General features: G+C 50.7%; 1 protein-coding gene and 1 non-coding gene across 10 annotated transcripts in view; both read right to left on the bottom strand.

Annotated features, from left to right (window-relative positions):
- POLR3E (RNA polymerase III subunit E) overlaps positions 1-18,353 on the bottom strand; it is a 33,423-nt gene extending 15,070 nt beyond the window's left edge. For 5 of the 9 annotated variants that reach the window (XM_027043050.2, XM_027043055.2, XM_027043057.2 and 2 more), the window contains exons 1-8: positions 18,198-18,353; positions 12,169-12,242; positions 10,801-10,851; positions 8,384-8,461; positions 7,549-7,664; positions 7,081-7,163; positions 1,521-1,628; positions 1,129-1,178 (exon numbers count right to left, since the gene is read on the bottom strand). In XM_027043050.2, coding sequence (XP_026898851.1) covers positions 1,129-1,178; positions 1,521-1,628; positions 7,081-7,163; positions 7,549-7,664; positions 8,384-8,461; positions 10,801-10,851; positions 12,169-12,204 — 522 coding nt within the window. In that variant the 5' untranslated portion in view covers positions 12,205-12,242; positions 18,198-18,353. Of the gene's footprint in view, positions 1-1,128; positions 1,179-1,520; positions 1,629-7,080; positions 7,164-7,548; positions 7,665-8,383; positions 8,462-9,894; positions 10,028-10,800; positions 10,852-12,168; positions 12,243-14,349; positions 14,488-17,560; positions 18,115-18,197 lie in introns of those variants that run through there. The other 4 variants (XM_027043052.2, XM_027043051.2, XM_053212997.1 and 1 more) reach the window with 4 other exon arrangements.
- A 173-nt stretch (positions 18,354-18,526) lies between these two features.
- On the bottom strand, positions 18,527-18,608 carry TRNAL-AAG (transfer RNA leucine (anticodon AAG)). Its single transcript has one exon. It is a non-coding gene; the product is annotated as a tRNA-Leu (tRNA).
- Positions 18,609-20,001: the final 1,393 nt, after the last annotated feature.

Genomic DNA, 20,001 nt, shown 5'->3' with positions numbered 1-20,001 from the left:
CTGAGAAAGAGGCCAAAAGAGGCAGGCAGAACCTGGAGGTGGAGATGGAGAAACCAGGTCTTGATGACAGAGTCTGAGCACCTGAATCCAGCCACACCTGAAGCTACCCCTCAACTTTTCAGTAACAGGGACTAATACACTCCATTTGGGGCTCATGCTAGGTAGATCTGGGTTTCTGTTGCTTAGAGTACAGACAGAACGAAGCCCCCGACTCACCCCTCCTGTGAAGGGCACCTACACAGAGGCATTGGCTGGATTATCGAATCCTGGGATTCTTTTTTTTTTAAAGTAAGCTCCATAGCCAACTGGGGCTTGAACTCCTGACCCTGAGATCAAGAGTTGCACGCTCCACTGCCAGCCAGGCACCCCAGGATCCTGGGATTCTGTATGGGTCCTTTAAGGCACATGGGCCTACAAGTGCCTTGTTAAACAAGGGCCAGTGAGTAGAGAAGGGAAGGAGTGTTCTAAGATCACTCACCAAGCTACTGAGAACAGGTGAGCACCACTCCCCTCCCCGCCCCCGGTTACATCAGTATCTGCCTGTCCTTCAAAGATGTGCAAATGCTTACAACTTTAGCCACATTTGTGTGTCATCCGCATCAATATTTGTGCAGGACTCTTCTCTAAATGCTCATTTTAACCTAACTACGCTTACAGACAGGAAGCTTCAGAAGCCATAAATGGAAGGTCAATATTCTTCCAATAACGTTTGATATAGGAATAAGAATTGAGAGAGAAATGTTGCATCTGCACACCCCTGAAAAGACAGAATTACACGGTTAATTAACGCGGCGTTTTCGCTCTACTAGGACCTGGGCTTCATGGCACAGGCTGAGGGGGCTCACTGAACCTTCTGGGCCCTGGGTCCCCAACTCTACAGAACCCCAGGGCTGCTATCCTGTTTACTGCTGGGATAAGTCAGGCCGGGCAGAGACCAGCTTATCCCCCCCAAGTCACCAGTGAAAAGGCTCTGAAGGAAACACGGTTTCGGTATCTGTCTCCCCCCTGGAGCCCACGTTCCGCAGAGACCCTCCCGGCCCCCGCAGCCTCCGGGCAGCTGAGCTCCGAGGCCAGCCTGCTGCCTCTGCAGGCCGCACCCTCCCTCTTCCCGGGGCTAGAGCTACTCACCGTGATCTGCTTCACATCTTCTTCTGCCTCGTCCTGCGAGGAGTCTCCTGCTGTGAGAGAAAGCGGAGAGAGCGCGGCCCCTGCTTGCAGCCTCCGGCGGCGCCCCTACTCCCTGCTCTCAGCCCCACCTACACCGAAGGCCTCAGGCAGGGGTGTCAGTTCTCCTAGCCGGAGGCAGCTGCACAGGCCAGTGGTTCTCACCGGGGGCAATTCTGCCCCCGCCCCAGGGACAAGGGGAAACACGGGAAGATGTTTTTGGTTGTTACAGTTGCGGAGGGGAGTGCTAGAGCATCCAGGGGGTAGAGGCAGCCGTGCTGCTCAGCGCCCTAGAAGCCAAACCCCTGGGCTAGTTTTTTCCACACTAACAGCAGGGCTGCGGGGCCAGAGCTCACCCTCATTGGCCGCCTCCCTCTCTCGGTGCTTGGCGTCTGCCTTATCCAGGTAGGAGAAGCTGGGCCGCAGCTGCAGGATGCCGTGTAAAGGAGTCAGGTGAAGCTCACCTGGCAGAAGGAGGGCATGGACGTGACTCTAGGAACCGGGGTCAGCCCACCGGCTTGGCTCACGATAGTCCCAAAGGGCCCTGGACCCCTGCAAAGACCTTGACCCACTGCCAAACCACCTCCCACCTCTGCTCTGGCCCCTAGTCCCAGAGCTGGGACCCCCAGGCCAGCGGCCACTCCCAGCACCCCCGGCCCTGCCGGATGCAGTGAACACACAACCGCACCAGGACGTGAATCCAGACTCTTCTGCTCAAAGTCACTTCTTTAAGCCTGCCTGCACACGGCCCCCTCCCCACAAGCATCCCACACCTTCCCAGCCCGTCCCCACTCCCTTCCCCCTGGCTGCTTGCTCTGGCCACACCAGGCAACTGCTCCACACCAAACACAGCCTGCTCTTTCCCGCCAGGCCTTCGCCGGACACCTTCAATGCCCACCCCCTGCTCCTCACGCACTCAGACTGCCTCCACTCATCCTCCAACTCTGCTCATCAAAATCCCACCCGATCCGCACAGAAGTCAGCTAGTGCAAATGTGGTTGGAGGAACGGCCCCTGGTGCGGCCAGCTGGAGGAGTGTCTACACAGTCTCGGACAAAGATCACTTGTGAATTAGACCAGTGTACCAGGAGGCAGTGCAAAGATAATCCACTTCTATCAAGTCAACGTGGGCTTGAAAGAGAAGACATCAGATGCTAAGGCTCTGGTAAGTGGCTCTGTGAAAGCTCTCTGGGCCCCAGAGGGAGCGGAGTGCTCGCGGTCAGGAGTAAAGAAACAAACGATCCTGCAAATACTGTATGATTTCACTCATATGTGGAATTCAAGAAACAAAACAAATGAACAAGAAAAAAGAAGACACAAACCAGAGGGGGGAAAAAAAAGACGGGGCACCTGGGTGGCTCAGTCGGCTGAGCACCCAACTTTGGCTCAAGTCATGATCTCGCAGTTCGTAGGTTTGAGCCCCACGTTGGGCTCTGTGCTGACAGCTTGGAGCCTGCTTCCGATTCTGTGTCTCCCTCTCTCTGTGCCCCTATCCTGCTCATGCTCGGTCTCTGTCTCTGTCTCTCTCAAAAATAAATAAGAACGGTAAAAAATAGAAAAAAAAAAAAAAAGCAGAGACTGAACTACAGAGAACACTGATGGTTACCAAAGGGGAGGTGGGGGGGATGGGTGAACTAGGGAAGGGATTAAGCGCACACTCATCGTGATGAGCAGCTAAGTCATGTATAAAATTGCTGAATCATTCTGTTGTACACCTGGCTCTAATAGAACACTGGACATTAATTGTACTGAAATGAAAAAAATAAAAAAAGAACCATCCTACCACCCTACATAGAATAATTTTCAGATATGTTAAAAATTTTAGTATAAAATACTATAAATACTAGAAAAACATTTTTAGGAGAACCTCTTAAGATGGCAGAAAGCATCCTAAGAAACACCACAAGAGACACAGGAGGAAAAAGGACAGGTAAGTTTAGCTACAGAAAAACACAATCACGTTGGGAAGATGGCAAAGGTTCTAGAGATGGATGGTGGTGACGGTCGTATGCCAACACGAATGCCCTTAACATCACTGGACTGTACACTTCAAAATGGTTAAAATGGTAGGGGCACCTGGGTGGCTCAGTCGGCTGAGCACCCAACTTTGGCTCAGGTCATGATCTCACGATTTGTGAGTTCGAGCCCGGCATCAGGCTGTCTGCTGTCAGCACAGAGCCTTCTTCGAATCCTCTCTCCCTCTCCCTCTTTGCCTCTCCCCAGCACGCACTCTCTCTCAAAAATAACATTAAAAACAAAAAAATAAACATTTTAATAAACAATAAAAAATGATTAAAATGGTAAATTTTAGGTTCTGTATATTTTGCCATAATAAGAATTAATTAAAAGAAAGAAATGAATGGTCCCAGCTGCAAGGGTGGGCTTTGAAGAACTATTTCCTTGGGGGCTCCTGAGTGGCTCATTTGGTTGAACATCCAACTTGGGCTCAGGTCATGATCTCATGGTTTGTGAGTTTGAGCCCCGCATCAGGCTCTGTGCTGACAGCTCAGAGCCTGGAGCCTGCTTCAGATTCTGTGTCTCCCTCTCTCTCTGTCCTCCCCTGCTCATGCTGTCTGTCTCTCTCTCTGTCTCTCTCTCAAAAATAAACAAACGTGCAGGGGCGCCTGAGTGGCTCAGTCAGTTGGGCGTCCGCCTTTGGCTCAGGTCTCACGGTTCGTGGGTTCGAGCCCCACATGGGGCTCTGTGCTGACAGCCTGGAGCCTAGAGCCTGCTTCGGATTCTGTGTTTCCCTCTCTCTCTCTGCCCCTCCCTTGCTCATGCTCTCTCTCCCTCTTAAAAATAAACATTAAGACAATATAAATAAATAAATAAACATTTAAAAAATTTAAAAAAGAACTATGTCCTTAAGGGGTGCTTGGGTGGCTCAGTAGAGTTGGTTAAGTGTCCAACTTTCGGCTCAGGTCATGATCTCACAGTTGTTAAGATCAAGCCTTGCATCAGGCTCTGGGCTGAGCATGGAGCCTGAATAAGATTCTCTCTCTCAGTGGCACAAGAACAGACACTCAGATCAATGGAACAGAATAGAGAACCCAGAAATGGGCAACAAATGTATGGCCAACTAATCTTTGACAAAGCAGGAAAGAATATCCAATGGAATAAAGACAGTCTCCTCAGCAAGTGGTGCTGGGAAAACTGGACAGCGACACGCAGAAGAATGAACCTGGACCACTTTCTTACACCAGACACAAAAATAAACTCAAAACGGATGAAAGACCTCAACGTAAGACAGGAAGCCATCAAAATCCTCGAGGAGAAAGTAGGCAAAAACGTCTCTGATCTTGGCCGCAACAACTTCTTACTCAACATGTCTCCAGAGGCAAGGGAAACAAAAGCCAAAATGAACTATTGGGACCTCATCAAAACAAAAAGCTTCTGCACAGCTGGGGCACCTGGGTGGCTCAGTCAGTTAGGTGTCCGGCTGTGGCTCAGATCATCATCTCAGGGTTTGCAAGTTCAGGCCTCGCATCAGGCTCTATGCTGACAGCTCAGAGCCTGGAGCCTGCTTTGGATTCTGGGTCTCCCTCTCTCTCTGCCTCTCCCCCACTTGTGCTCTCTCTCTGTCTCTCTCTCTCTGTCTCTCAAAAATAAATAAAATGTAAAAAGCTCTGCACAGTGAAGGAAACAATCAGCAAAACTAAAAGGCAACCAACGGAATGGGAGAAGATACTTGCAAACGACATATCAGATAAAGGGTTAGTATCCAAAATCTATAAAGAACTTATTAAACTCAACACCCAAAAAACAAATATCCAGTGACGAAATGGGCAAAAGACATGAACAGACACTTCTCCAAAGAAGACATCCAGATGGCCAACTGACACATGAAAAAATGCTCAGTATCACTCATTCATTATCAGGGAGATACAAATCAAAACCACAATGAGATACCACCTCACACCTGTCAGAATGGCTAACATTAACAACTCAGGCAACAACGGATGTTGGCTAGGATGCGGAGAAAGAGGATCTCTTTTGCACTGTTGGTGGGAACACAAGCAGGTGCAGCCACTCTGGAAAACAGTATGGAGGTTCCTCAAAAAACTAAAAACAGAACTACCCTACGACCTAGCAATTGCACTACTAGGCATTTATCCAAAGGATACAGGTGTGCTGTTTCGAAGGGACACATGCACCCCCATGTTTATAGTAGCACTATCAACAATAGCCAAAGTATGGAAAGAGCCCAAGTGTCCATTGATGGATGAATGGATAAAGAAGATGTGGTGTATATATATACAAAGCATTATCATTCAGCAATCAAAAAAAATGACATCTTGCCATTTGCAACTAGGTGGATGGAACTAGAGGGCATTATGCTAAGCGAAATTGGTCAGAAAAAGACAAATATCATATGACTTCACTCATGAGGACTTTAAGATACAAAACAGATGAACATGAGGGAAGGGCAGCAAAAATAACATAAAAACAGGGAGGGGGCAAAAGAGAAGAGATTTAAATACGGAGAACAAACAGAGGGTTACGGGAGGGGTGTGGGAGGGGGGATGGGCTAAATGGGGAAGGGGCACTAAAGAATCTACTCCTGAAATCATTGTTGCATATATGTTAACTTGGATGTAAATTAAAAAAATAAATTAAATAAAAATACCAAAAAAAAAAAAATTTCTCTCTTTCAGGGCACCTGGGTGGCTCAGTTGGTTAAGCATCTGACTTCAGATCAGGTTGTGACCTCACGGCTCACGAGTATGAACCTCACACCGGTGGTGCAGAGCCTGCTTGGGATCCTCACTCTCTCCTCTCTCTCTGCCCCTCCCCCACTCATGCTTTCTCTCTTTCAAAATAAATAAACTTTAACTAACAAACAAACAAGCAAACAAACAAGATTGTCTCTGTCTGACCCTCTCCGGCTCACACACATGCCCACTCTCTCCATAAAATAAATATTAAAAAAACAAACAAACTATGTCCTTGAGACACAGGTTCAAAAAAGAAAAGTTGATACAACTTTTGAGTCTATTCTAGTTTGTTTCCTAAGTGTCCAAATTAGTTTTATTGCTTTATGAACTCTAAACACGTACACTACCTTGTACTTTTTAAAGGTTTTATTAGACCATAACAATGGCATACAAAACCCACCCACTTAACGCATACAATTCAATGTATTTCATACATTCCTGGAGTTGTATAACCAGCACCACAATCAATCTAAGAACATCTTCATCTCCCAGAAGGAAAACCTGAGCCCATCCTCAGCCACAACGCATTCTACGGGCAACCGCTCTCTGCTTTGTCTCTACTGACTTGCCTCTTATGGACACTTCACGTGAAGGGACTCATATATGTGGCCCTTTGTGACTGGCTTTTCTCACTGAGCATCATGTTTTCAAGGCTCGGGCACGCTAGGGCTCCGAAGCACCAGTGTGCCATCTCTCACACAGCTGCAGGACACCGTTCTCCTGGCATCAGCTGACGGACTTCCGGATTGTTTCTGCCTTTTCACTATTATGAAAGATGTTGCTATGAACATCCACGTACAAGTTTTCTGCGGACAGACATTGCATTTCTCTTGGATAGATGCGGTCTAGGAGTAACACTGCTCGTGCACAAGTACCTTATATTTAAAACCAAATACTACCACCTATCTCAAAAGTTATGCTGTGCGTATGTCTGTGTCCCAGGAGGACAATGACCTTGGATGCCCCATCCCTATCAGGTCAGGCAGCATCAGGAGGCAGAAGTCCTCAGTGGTGGCCAACTCCAGCTCCCACGATCTGTCATTTCTACAACTTGCCTGGCCCCTGCGGGTGTCCAGTTTTCGGGGAGCAACAAGCTGGGTACCAGGCTAAGGACAGCCTCCCCGTCCCGGCCCCCATCCTGCTTCTCTCCCACTCCAGAGACCTCGAGGAACCATGGTGGCCCGGACGCCCAGTGCGGGTACCTTGCCTGTAGAGTGCAGCGGCGTAACGAGCCGTGTTACTGGTACTCTGGGAGGAGCAGAACGTCTGCTTGTCCATCAGCTTCCTGGGAGCAGAAGGAGAACAGAAGGAAGCTCTAGACCCAGGGCACGGCAGACAAAGCCCCTCTACCCCAGACGCCTTCTGAAAGCCAACACCAAGGAACAGGGACCGAGGCCCCAACTCAGCATATGGGAGCCTCAGCAGGGAAGCTGGGGATGAGGTTTGTGGCCCAAGGTCAGGGGTGGGTACAAGCCCCACTCCCATCACGGGGCCTCTCCACAGAGAAGACACTTGCTGCAGGGCAGGGTTGCTCCAGGCCCAAGCATGTGAAGCTGGGACGCTGGTAGGGAGCCCAGCACAGGGGCACAAGGGCTCAGGCGATCCACAGGCCTTCAAAAGGCTCGTACTGGAGCACACCAAAGCCTGGAGACCGGGCCCAGGGAACTCACGAGGAGTACGTGCTGCTCTCGTCTGCACAGGCGCCATCCACGTTGAGTGCGATCTGCTCCCCTTTGCTGCGGCAATAGTTGGGGTTCAGGGTGTCGATGGCCATCTCAAGCTCTACCTGTAGGCACCAAGCACCCCCACCAGATATGAGGAACACAAGAACATCCCCAACCTGCCCACACCCACCTCCTGACCCCAGTCCCTGCCAGTCCCAGCCCTGCCCAGAAGCAAGCCCCCAGGCTTCAGTCTCCACTGAAGGCCATAAACCCAAATTCTGACAGAAAGGCCAGAGTGCTTTCTGGGGGGTGGGAGTCATGTAGTTTTGTTTGTCCTCCCTATTCTACCCTCCAAAATCTAAACCGGGTGCCAACATTAAAAAACCAACAGATTTTTCTCATAAAAATTCTCATTTCCAATTTCTCTTAAAGAATCTGGGGGTGGGGGGCTGCAGCCACCTGCCAGACAGGGTAGGGCACACCTACAGTTCTCCTGGCCCCTAGCACCCCGGCCCTTCAAGGCACCGGATGATCCCCCTTATCAGAGCTGCTGCATGCTGGCCCCTGCCTTATCCTGTGAACATGAGCCCCCCATTCCCAGTCCCTAACTCCTCTCAAGACTTCTTACTCCCTGGCCTCTCTGGAGCTGCCCACCCTCTTTCCTCCTAGAGACTTTCCTTCCTTGGTGGCCTTCTCAGCTCTGGAAGCGACTGGTTCTCCTCTGAACCCTCCAATTGCCCGTTTTGTGGGCTTCTAGTCCCCAGAGGGCCTGTCTGCTCTTTCATCAGCCCCCACCCATAGCACCCCTCCCCTCCTCCACCTCCATCAGAGGGCAGCCCACCTTTTGCTGCTTGGGCTTGATCTTGGCCGAGAGGTGTGGAATGTCATCATAGGTCATCGAGGCTGGACGCACAGGGTACTGGAGAGTAGAAGGGAGCTGTCTGTCCACTCTGCCCAGCCCAGCCCAGCGCTGGGCTCGAAGACTCCAACCAAGATTCAATGCCAAGCAGAGACCAGAGATCCCCACTGGGCCCTTCACACTGGCTCCACCCAGCTTCCTCCCCAAAGGGCCATTTTCGTAGATCTCCGACCTCCGAGGGACAAGCCTAAGCACCAGGAGCCCCAACAGGCCCCAGTGCACAGTGCCCTGCAGGTTCTGTCTGGTAAAGCCACAGGACACTGCCGTGGAGGCAAGAGTAAGGGTCCGTGGTCTAGCTGCCAGTTTACAGGCCATCCAGGTGGAGAAGGACAAGGAAAAGGAGACCACGGGAAGCACAGAGGAAGACCTGACCAGCGACATGCCGTGGGCTGCTCAAGAGGGAATTCGCTACCCCATTCTCTCTCTCCGGCACCCTGTGAACTTTTCTGTAATAAAAAGCTGCCGATGACTGGCTCAGAGAGCCCCTTCTGGGCCTCAGTGCCACCATGTGTGAAGTTATTTTATGTCACTCTTTAATATACTGTTCTCAAGTCACTTCTTTGCTCTGCACACACTGGGGTCACCTTCCCACGCCCATCCTCACAGGGGCACCTTTCCTTTCCTTTCTCCTGCACCGAACGGATGCTACAGGATGGGCAGATGAGTCACGGTTTGAAGCGCCCTCATGCCCGAACCAGACCACCTCTGGAAGGAGCCTGCTGGGGGCGGGGCAGCATGTAAAGTGAGCCCTCTGCGTGGGGGCCGCTGCAGATCCTGTGTTCCGGCCCAAGGAAATGGTTATTTCCTAAAAGCTCAAACAACACACTGACTCCTCCCTGATTCCCAGGCAGGAACTTAGGGCCGCAGTAGGACGAATAGCTTGCAGCCCAGCTGGCCTGGACTGAGCCCTTGAAAAAGGCCCCGGCTGAGACAGGCTGGCCCACAACAGCCTGGGAGGCCCCTAGTCGGCTGAGGTTCAGGGCAGCCCTGTACCCTCCTGATCTCGGGCTGGGACGGGTGGTGGTGGACGGCACAGGTTCGAGAATCAGGCCCCAGTTCCGCTCCCAACTCCGCCTCTGGCAGCCTATGCGCTTGGGCCGGCTCCTCACTTCACAGGGTGTCCTCACCTCACAGGGCTGCTTGGGGCAGGGAAGGAGGCTGACAGGGGTGGCCACTAGCCCAGGGCCTGGCACACCGCGAACACATATGGGGTCACTGTCACCACTGCCAGTTCCCCCATCATTTTGCAGCCAATCAAGGAAATCGGTTCAGAAGGCCTGAAGGACAGGCCCCCAGCCGCATGGCCTGTAAAGGCAGACCCTGCGGGGCTGGTGAGGAAGGATGCTGGGCCCCTTCCCAGCTCACACTTGGGGCACCACCATCACCACCCTGCCCTGGGCCCCTTGCAAGTTACTAGCCTCGCTGTGCCTTACCTTCTCACAGGCGACAGGAGACAAAATACTTAAAACCATACTTATTGTTGGAAATGTAAACTGGTACAAAGCAGTCTGTCCATTACTCTAAACATTAAACACAGAGTATCCAGTGGACCCAGCAATTCGGCTCCTAGGGATATGCCCAAGAGAAATGAAAATACCTGTACGGGGGCATTGACAGCAGCACCGTTCCTAATGGGCCCAAAGTGAAAACAACCCAAACACCCATCAGTAAATGGATAAACGAAATGTGGTGTATATATCCACACAATGGAGTACTATTCATCCATAAAGAGGAATGAAGCACTGATACATGCTATGAGTAAACCTTGAGAACATGATGCTAAGTAAAAGAAGCCCATATGACATGATTCTGTATGTATGAAACATCCAGAACAGGCAAATTCAGTGAGAAAACAGGTTAGTGGTTGCCTAGGGATGTAGGCAGGAAGGGAGACAGGGGACAAAACTGTCCTAAAATAGACTGTGGTGCTGAGGTCCGTGTTGGGCAGTGTTTCGAGCACTTTAGTGTGGATTCACCCCACCCCAACGGGGACCCTACAGGGCAGGTATAGTGTTACCGCCACCATTTTGCAAACGGGGAAAGGGAGGCACAGAGAGCTTAAGGGCCTGGCTCGAGGGCTCACAGCTAAGTCACGATGGAGCTGGGCCTCAATGCAGCTGCCTGTCCCCAGAGCCCAAGCTTTAACCACTACACTGTTCTGCCTCTCACAGCTGCCTTGGTTTTCCCATCTTCAAAATGAGAGACTATTAAACTGCCCGCCCACAAAGGCCAAGAAAACCACCTTATCGCCCACTCTGTGCCCAGAACACCCAGCAAGGCTGAGGTTCCCCCCACTCCAACCCTCGAGGTTTCCCTTCACCCTCAGGTCTCATCATTACCTGAAACAGATAGAGCTTCTCCGCCAGACTTTTGGCCAAGTACACATCGATCTGGGAACAAGGGAAGAAGACTTAAGCAGGAGACAGAACCAGTGCCTGGCTTGCCCCGGCATCCCCCGCTCCTCAGATTTCAGGAAGGGATAGTGGCTCCTAGAGGCAGTCTGGGGGAGGAGGGAACAGCTCAGCTACTGCTAGAAACAAAGGGGATGAAGTCTCCAGCCACCCTCCCTACAGCTCCCAGGGAGACCGGAACAAGAGTTGCTGGCCCCCTCCCAGGGCCACTATTACTCAATAAAAATGTACCTTCCCCAGGGGCGCTCAGATCAGGATGCATCCCGAACCAGGTCAAATGCTTTTCTGATGAGGCTGGGGCAGAGAACAGCCTACCCACTTGGCTGCCCTTCCTCCCCTGGCCTCCACCACCTACCCTGGACCACCTGTCACACCCCTCTTAGGGAGGTCCGAAAGCCGCTCCAAGAATAATCTGGCCAAACCTGCTTTCTTCTCAACACTGACCACCCTGCCCCACCAGCAGCGGTTTTACCTCCCTGCTTGCTGGCTCTTCGTATGAACCATGTTCTCTCCCACCACCCAGGCCCAAAGGAGGAGTGAAGGGCATCGGCGCAAGGGAGGCCTGTGTGAAGGGCATTCTAGGTGGAGGGAACGGCATGTGCAAAGGCCCACCTGGAGGCACTAGGATGTGTCCTGATCCGGCCTCTGGAACCTACCTTCCCACCACCTACATCTTGAGACTCCTTCCTTTCAGTGTTGCCCACAGATCCTAGGTTTCCTGAGGGCAAGACACTGCCTCCCTCACTGCTGTCATAGCCCCCGCCCCACATACAATGGATCCAGTGAACACTGTTGAATGACTTCTTGGTGTGCCCAGGAAGGGGGAATCGTCAAACCCATTCACACATTCAACAAATAGCCACTGAGTATCTAAGTGACAGGCACTGAACTTGGCTTTGCTGATACAATGGTGAAAGAACAGAAGCCCTCCCTGGTGAAGCCTACATTCTAGCGGAAGGAGATTTATGTCCAGGGGATGGTGAGTATTATAACCAAGCACAAGGCACGGCCATGTTCAGGGGTCTGGTGGGGGCAGAGAAGGCATATAGGAGAAAGCCACACAAAGGCGGCGGGGTGTGTCAGGGAATTCTCTTTGACAAGGAGATGCTAGATCAGAGACTGGGAGGAAGTGAAGGGTTCAGCCAGGCAGGTATCTGGAGGAAGAGGGAATAGCCTGGCTTAGGGGTCCCTGGGATGCCAACAGATGCCAGGCCGGCCTGAGGACAGATGGAAGGGGACTCATCCCTGGGCACTTCTCCCTGGTGGCCCTGGCAGAAGGTGGGAAGCAGCAGTTACCTCCTGTACGACTGGGTCATCCTCTTCATTGGCCATACTAGGGGGGGGCCAGCCGCACGATCCTCAGACTCAACCTGCAAGGGAGAGCAAGAGGCCTGAGTCAGTCGTTCAGCCAACACTCAGGGTTGCCCATGCTGCAACAGGCCCTGCTCTGGGAGGGAAGAGTCTGAGACACAGCAACTGACCCTCTTTCAACATCTTTTCTGGAGTCAACAATGGACGGCCAATGCAAACAAAAAGAGAAACCACTAAACCCAAGGTGCAAACAGGTGGACCTGAGGCAGCACATGTCGTCTGCACCCACAGGGAAGAATAAATGACCAGTTTTAAGGGGTTTTTGACCACTCCCAAAGTAGAGTTCACTGCCAGGCAGGAAGATGGAGGTTGGCTGGTCCACAGCCATGATGAAAACACCCGAGCACTAGTTTGGGGCCACGAGGAAGCATTAAGGACGAGTCTGACGTCCAACAGGAAAAACAGGCAGTCCCAAGGCTTTCCAGAATGACTCTGAGTCTGATATTTGACTTTTAAGTGAACTTTAAGCCTAACCCCGCCTGAGACGATTCTCCCGTTTTGTGTGACACAAAATGACTCTCTTCACACACTTTAATGTATTCAACACAACAACCCCGCAAAAAAGATGGCTTGACTGTCCCCATTTTCTAATGGGAAACTGGAACTCAGGGACGCTTTGTGTGTATTAGCCAAGCCACAGAACAAGAGGATGCACTGGACTTCAAAGCCAGGCCATGTGACTCCAGGTAACAACTACAGGTAGGGGAGCTCACTCACAGAGAGGGGAGCCCACTCTCCTGCCGGGGAGAAGGGGGGGGGGTGGCATTTGGGCTGCGCCCTGAAGGATAGAAGGATTTGGAGGAGGGATTCCAGGTGACCGGAATCACCTCAAGCAACTGGAGAGGAAAGGCTGTAGGTCTCCACGGCAGAGGGGGAGTAATTTGGCTGGGCTAACCCTTCATATTCCCACATGGGTCCCTTCAGAATCCCAGCAGCCCCCAGCCCCCAGCCCCCTAGTTCTGGGTAAGACCATCACCATTTTTGTCTCATCTACTTAACTGAGCTAGTCAATATTTAAAAGGGCATCAGGGAGCCTGGGTGGCTCAGTTGGTTAAGCGTCCGAGTCTTGATTTCGGCTCAGGTCATGGTCTCCCAGTTTGTGAGTTCGAGACCTGAGTCACATGGAGCCTGCTTGGGATTCTCTCTGCCCTTCCTGCACTTGCTCTCACCTGCTCTCTCTCTCTCAAACTTAAAAGGGTGTAATACCTTCACCAGGAGTGGGATTCAATGGCTGAGCTGCACCACCTGAAATCATCTCATGCATTCCAGATACACGTTCTAAACTCAGCCTGCTCGGCACCAACACCAGCCTCATCCCTGAGGCCTCTGTTCCCATCACCCCACACCAACAACTCCGGTCAGCTCTACCTTTAAGGTAGGTCTGGGGTCTGGGCACCCCCACTGCTACCTCCCCAGTCCAGACAGCTCCAATGTCTGCCTGCATGACAGCAATGGCCTAAATAAATGCTCTCCCTACCCCACCTGAGACGCTATGATCTTTGCCCATCCCCACAGCCAGTGCCAGTGATCCTTCTGAAAGTCATGTCAGAGCCTGTCATGCCTCTACCTTGAAGGCCTCCTGTCCCAGTCAGGGCAGAAGCTCAAGTCTTTATGACGCACCTGTTGACACCACGGCCCCTTTCCCTCTCAGACCTCGCCTCCCCCCGGCTCCCTTCCTCCCTCTTCCCCAACCTCAGGCCTTGGGAACAGTTCTACCCTGGGAGCCTCATGTCTCCCTCCCTCACCTCTTCCAGGTTTTTGCTCAAATGTCACCTCACCACTGAGACTTTCTCTGTCCACCCTATCCAAAAGTGCAACACCCCCCTCCAACTCCCGTCCCTGCTCTGATGCACACATCGCCACCTGACAGTTTATAGCTCTGATTTATCACCTGTCGCCACCCCCACTGCCACTAGGCCGCAAATTACACGAAGGCAGAGGCTCTGCTCTATTCTGTCCCTTGCTGTATCCCCCTGAGCCCACAGCAGGCACTCCCTACATACCTGCTTTCTGAATAAACGAACCACAGGAAGGCTACTTAATGGGGAGCTACCACAGGTTTCTGAGTGGAGGAAGACTTGAGGGGGCAAGAAGCAGGCCGGCTACCTCAACAGTTCTGGCTAGAGGCCTAGATGTAAACCAGAAGCCCCAAACCGACAGTTTTAGGTGCCCGCTCCTGCCCATCTGCACTGGTTGCCAAGTGCCGCTGATGTATGTCAAGCACCTCTCTCCTCTGAGCTGGTTCTGTGGACAACAGAGACTGCGAACTTCCACCTGAGTGGAACGGGTCACACGTACAAGAGGCGTAGCCTGGGAGGTTCCCCTGACGTAATCATTCCTGAGAAACCGGCTTTCTCGGCTGTTGCTGGGCTCCCTAGCTGTGCTCTGCTGGCCTCTCCCCTGGTCCCTGGGGGAGCTCAGGGAGGCTGACCGACCTGAAGCTGGCGCTCCTCCCCCCTCCCACGGTACAGTGACCAGGGCGACGCAGGGTTCTCACTTCCTTTCAGCCTCCCAGACAACAGCATCCAACGCGGTGGCTTTCCAAGTTTTTAGCCTAAAACCTCTAGTAAGAAATCCATTTCATATACATGACCCAGAACATACACAAAATTATGTAACTAAACCAAGGCTTCACACACCCATAACTGCCCCTACTATATGTGGGGCAGTGGTGTTTTCTACCCTCGTCCATTAAAATTAAACATACTGGTAACAATCCTCTGAGGTGATTTTACATCCCCCTAATAAAATTTTTTTTTAAGTAATCTCTATGTCCAACATGGGGTTCCAACTCACCACCAAGAGATCAAAAGCCACATGCTCCACAGACTGAGCCAGCCAGGCGCCATTTACTAATAAATCTTGATCCACGATTTTAAAAGTACCCCTTCTGGGGTGTGTGGCTGGCTCAATTCAGTAAGCATCCCACTTTTGGTTTCGGCTCAGGGCATGATCTCACGGTTCGGGTTCGTAGGTTCGAGCCCTGACCCTGTGGAGCCTGCTTGGGATTCTCTCTCTCCCTCTCTCTCTCTGCCCCTCCCCGGCTTGTGTTCTCGTTCGTTCGTTCTCTCTCTCCCTCTCTCGATAAAGTTAAAAAAAAAAAAAAAAAAAAGAAAAGAAAAAAAAGTCCCCCTTCAACAAGTTTCCCTGAGGCTCCTCTTTTCTACCTCCAACCCTCTCAGAGACAGCCAGAGTTGTCCCTGCAGAAAAGTAAAGCACATCATTCTCCTGCTCAAAACGCTTCAACTGCTACATAGAATAAAATCCAAATTCCCTTCCATGGCCCCAAGGCCCTATATGATCTTGGCCTTGCCTTTCTCTCACTAGCTACATGGCCAGGTAGCCACTTGCTGGGCCTCCAAGAGGCCAGGCCCCAGCCTGTGTCAGGAAATTTGCATGCCACCAATTTCCCCCAGGTGTTTTCAAAGCTGGATCTTTTTCATTAGGTATCACTGCCACCCAACCCCCTTCCAGGAGGAGAGGTTCCTTGACCACCCATCTTAAAGAGCTCCTCCACCACTGGTTCCCAGGCACCACCACGTCCATTTTATTCCCTTCATGGTTCTTATCACAGTCTGAAACTACCTATTCTACGTGCTTATGTGTTGTCCACCTTCTGCACTAGAACAGAAGCTCCACGTGGGTCTCTCAATGCTTCAATTACCTCAACCATAAAGTGGAGATGATTATACGTACTTCATCAAGTTGTTATAAGGATTATTATCTTTCTTTTTTTTTTTAATTTTATTTATTTTGAGAGAGAGAGAGAGAGAGAGAGAGAGAGAGAGAGATTCCCAAGCAGGCTAGCAGACTCCGCACCTTCGGTGCAGAGCCTGATGCGGGGCCGATCCTACCAACCACAAGATCATGACCCGAGCAGAAATCAAGAGTTGGACACTTAACCAAATGAGCCACCCAGGCACCCCAGTATTAGTCTTTTTAAAATTCACGCTGTTCTCCCAGTGCCTAGAACAGTGCCTGGCATGAAGTAGACACTCGATACAGTACAAAGAATAATTAAATGAGGACGTGAAATCAGGTGGTTATAGACCCTTAACCCAGTAAGCCTAACTCAGGCCCAACCAGAGACTGGTGGCCTCACAGTGTGGGCCTCATGGGTACTTGAGAACAGACAGAGGCTATGGCCCAGGCAGAAGCAGGCTTCCCAGCCACAAGTCAAGCTTCCCCAACTGCAGTGACTACCAATGACCACCCTGACCTCAACCGGGCATCTTGCAGCCACAATGGTATTCTGGGGGTGGCTCCATGGCCTTGGGCACACAAAATTTCCCCCAACAGGGAGCTGCCAACAAATGTAAAGGGGACAAGGGTAGCAGGTGGAGCCAAGGGAAATACCTAAATACCACACCTGGGTGTATCCCTGTGTGCCTAGGAATCTAACCTGTCATCCAATCGTAAATGCACAGGCAATTTCAAAGACTCTCCAGCTACTGGGGGGAGAGGACAAAATACAACACAGTTAAGAGGAGAGTGCCCCAAGGCAAAGGGTCTCAAGGCCAGGATTCTAACTGCCTCTGTGCCTCCAGGGCAAGGCATCTCCCCTCTCTGGGCCACCTCTGTTTCCACCTCTGTTAAAAGAGTTAGCCTTGAGAAAAAGAACTAATTAGCCCTTAATTGAGCATCAGACCCTTCTCTAAAGACTTCACACACGTTCTCATCTTCTCAATAGTCCTTTAAGTCAAGATTCATCATTCCCAATTAAGAAATGAGGAAACGAAGATTCAGAGAGTATAAGTAATTCGTCCAAGGTCACAGTGCTGGAGGAAAGCAGAACCAGAGCAGAAACCTGGGTCCGGCTGATGTCAATGATCCCTTTCTTAACCACTATGCTGCACACCTTTCAAGTAAAAGGCAGTATGGTATAGTGGGTAAGAGCCCGGACTCTCGGAGCAGAACTTCCCCGGTTCAAATCCCACCTCAACTACTTTCCAGCCATGGCCCACCTGCGATTGCTTAATCTTGAAAAGTCTCGCTATTTTCATCCCTAAAATGGGGATAATGAAAGTACAGATCCCCCCAGGACTACAGTGAGGCTTAAAAAAGGTAATGAATGTAACCCGCAGGGAACTTTGTTATCACTTGGCAACATGTTTTCTTCCAACGTAGAAGAATATAACGCCGCCACACATCAAACACAGGAGCTGGGGCTTCTCGCGCCTTACCCTATTTAGCCCTCATCAACAGCCCTAAGAGGTAGGAAATTTTATTATCCCCATTTTACAGACCAAGAAACTGTGGCGACTGCTAAGATCTCCTCTATCACCCAACGATTCTAAAGCTAATATAACTGAACGACCTTGTTTATGTACTGGTTTACTTGACGTGCTTGCTGACACCTCCTCCGACCAAATGGTCAGGGCCGTATCCGCCGCACGTTGCTGGTTCTCAGTTAACGCTGAATGGTGGCCTGAATAGATGAATGAAGAATGCCGGGCCTTGCCGGGCGGAGGCTGATCTGGTTCAGCGGCGAGAAAGGGGCCCGGGCAGGCTTTGGGTACCCTCCCCCTGCCCGGCGGGTCGCCGACCCCGGGCCACACTGTCCAAAGGGTTTCGCCTCCCTCACGGGTGGTCAGGCCCCCGTCCCTGACCATCCGCACGAGTAGCCGCGCTGGCGGGACACCGGCTGCCTTCGGACAGGTGCTCCCGTAGGATGCCCGCCTGGGCCGGGCGGGGCAAGGTGGCTAGACCCTGAGTCACCGCCGGCAGCCTCGCCCGCGGCGTCCTCGACTACCGGGCAGGACCGAGGTCTGAGGCCGCGGCCGGCCCGGATCAACGGAGGTCAGCCGTCCATCCTTCCCGCCCGAGTCCTGAGAGGCCCCCAGCCCCCTGGGCTCGGCGCGGGCCTCCCGGCCTACTCGGCAGCCCAGCCCAGGCCCACCTCGCGAGTGCGGCCCGGCTCAAGCACGGGCATGCGCTGCCTGCTCGGCACTCACCTCTCCGCGGGGGCCGCGCGCGGGCGGTGGCAACGGCCCAGGTACCCGCGGGCTGCAGAGGCGGCGGTGGCCCTGCTCTTCTCTTAGGCAGCGGCCATGTTGCTGGTGGAGAAACTCCAGCGGACACGTGGGGGGAGCGGGGCCGGGCCTAGCGCTTCCTTTTACCCACAATGCCCCGCCCCGGCGCGCGTGGCCCCGCCCTCTCCGCCTCTCCATTCATGCAGGCCGTCTGCCGGGTCTGGCAGCAGGGGGTGCTGATGAGCCAACAAAAACAGCAGATACAGAGCCCAGCAGGAAGGCGGTAGGGACAAAAAGGGAAAAAGCAGTGTTGGCAGCGGTGGGATTCGAACCCACGCCCCCGAAGAGACTGGAGCCTTAATCCAGCGCCTTAGACCGCTCGGCCACGCTACCCAGTTGTGGCGATAGCGTTCCGAAAAACTACTTAATACTTTTAGAAGCAAATTTTACTGGCATGTTTTGTATTTCAATTTATTCCGGTAGAGCTATTTCAAACATATCAAGCATTTAAAAGAAAATATTTGCTCCAATATTTAGACCCAGATTTGTTTAAAATAGATTTTAGAGTAAAAAGCAGTTTAAGAATCCGTGTTCTTAGTCGGCTGTTTAACCTGGTGACCTCAGGCGGAGCCACGTATCACCGGAAGAAATGGTGGATTCGCCAGTAACTCGCACCAGGGGGCTCGGAAGGCTAAACCAGGGGAGCTGGCTTAGGCAGTTTTCTCTGAAAAGTTGTGTGTTTTAATTGTTAGTTACTCAACTAGTAAGTGAAGTATTGCAAAATATGAGAACTATGCAGATAAGGTACAAATGCTCTTTTACCTTTGACCCTCCTCCTAAGTTTCATCCACAGAAATGACTGTTGTTCTCAACTTACTATGTGTCTTTCTGGACTTTTTGCTGTGAATTTATGTGGAGATAGATAGATAGATAGATAGATAGATAGATAGATAGATAGATATAGATATAGATATGTGGATATATATATATATATATCCATAGGAGATTGATGTTTCGTGTGTGTGTGTGTGTGTGTGTGTGTGTGTGTGTGTATGGGTTTTTACATAAATATCATCATACTGTTACTATTGATATGCTACCGTTTTTCCACCCAAATATACTTTAAAAATATCTATCCATATTGATGTAAATAGATATTTAAAAATACAGAAAAAGTTCAAAGAAAAAATAATTATCCACATTCCCACCCACCTAATATTGTGGCATTTCACTTCCAATTCTTTTCCTATGTATATACTTTTTATTAAAAGGTACACAGGAAACGGTATGAATATGCTATCCTTTAAAAACTCCAGTTACAATATACTAGACAATTAAAAAATTCAAAAAATAAAAATATACTAGACAATTACAAATTAAAAATAAAGCCTCCTTCCCAAACATCCTCCCTTGGCTATAACTATTATTATGATTTGATGTGTATTCAATCCATTCCTTATAATTTCATAACTATGTCTATGCCTACATAGATATTTGTGTGTGTATATATCTATGTATGAATCGATATTAATACCTATAGATATAAATATAGATATTTGTATGTGTATATATACATATATATACACACTCATGGAAAATATATAGAGTCAATATATTGCATGGTCTTCTCTATGTTTTTCATTTACATAAATATTATTATGCCAAGATCATTCTGCAACTTGCTTTTCTACTCCAACATTATGAGGTCTATCACCATGCATGTAGATTTAATTTATTCCATGATGTGAATATGGACATATAGGTTGTTTATATTACATTGTTATAT

Source organism: Acinonyx jubatus, chromosome E3 (assembly GCF_027475565.1).
Source record: "Acinonyx jubatus isolate Ajub_Pintada_27869175 chromosome E3, VMU_Ajub_asm_v1.0, whole genome shotgun sequence".
Taxonomy (NCBI): domain Eukaryota; kingdom Metazoa; phylum Chordata; class Mammalia; order Carnivora; family Felidae; genus Acinonyx; species Acinonyx jubatus.
Note: the sequence above shows the minus strand (reverse complement) of the source record. Positions and strands in the feature narration are given on the sequence as shown.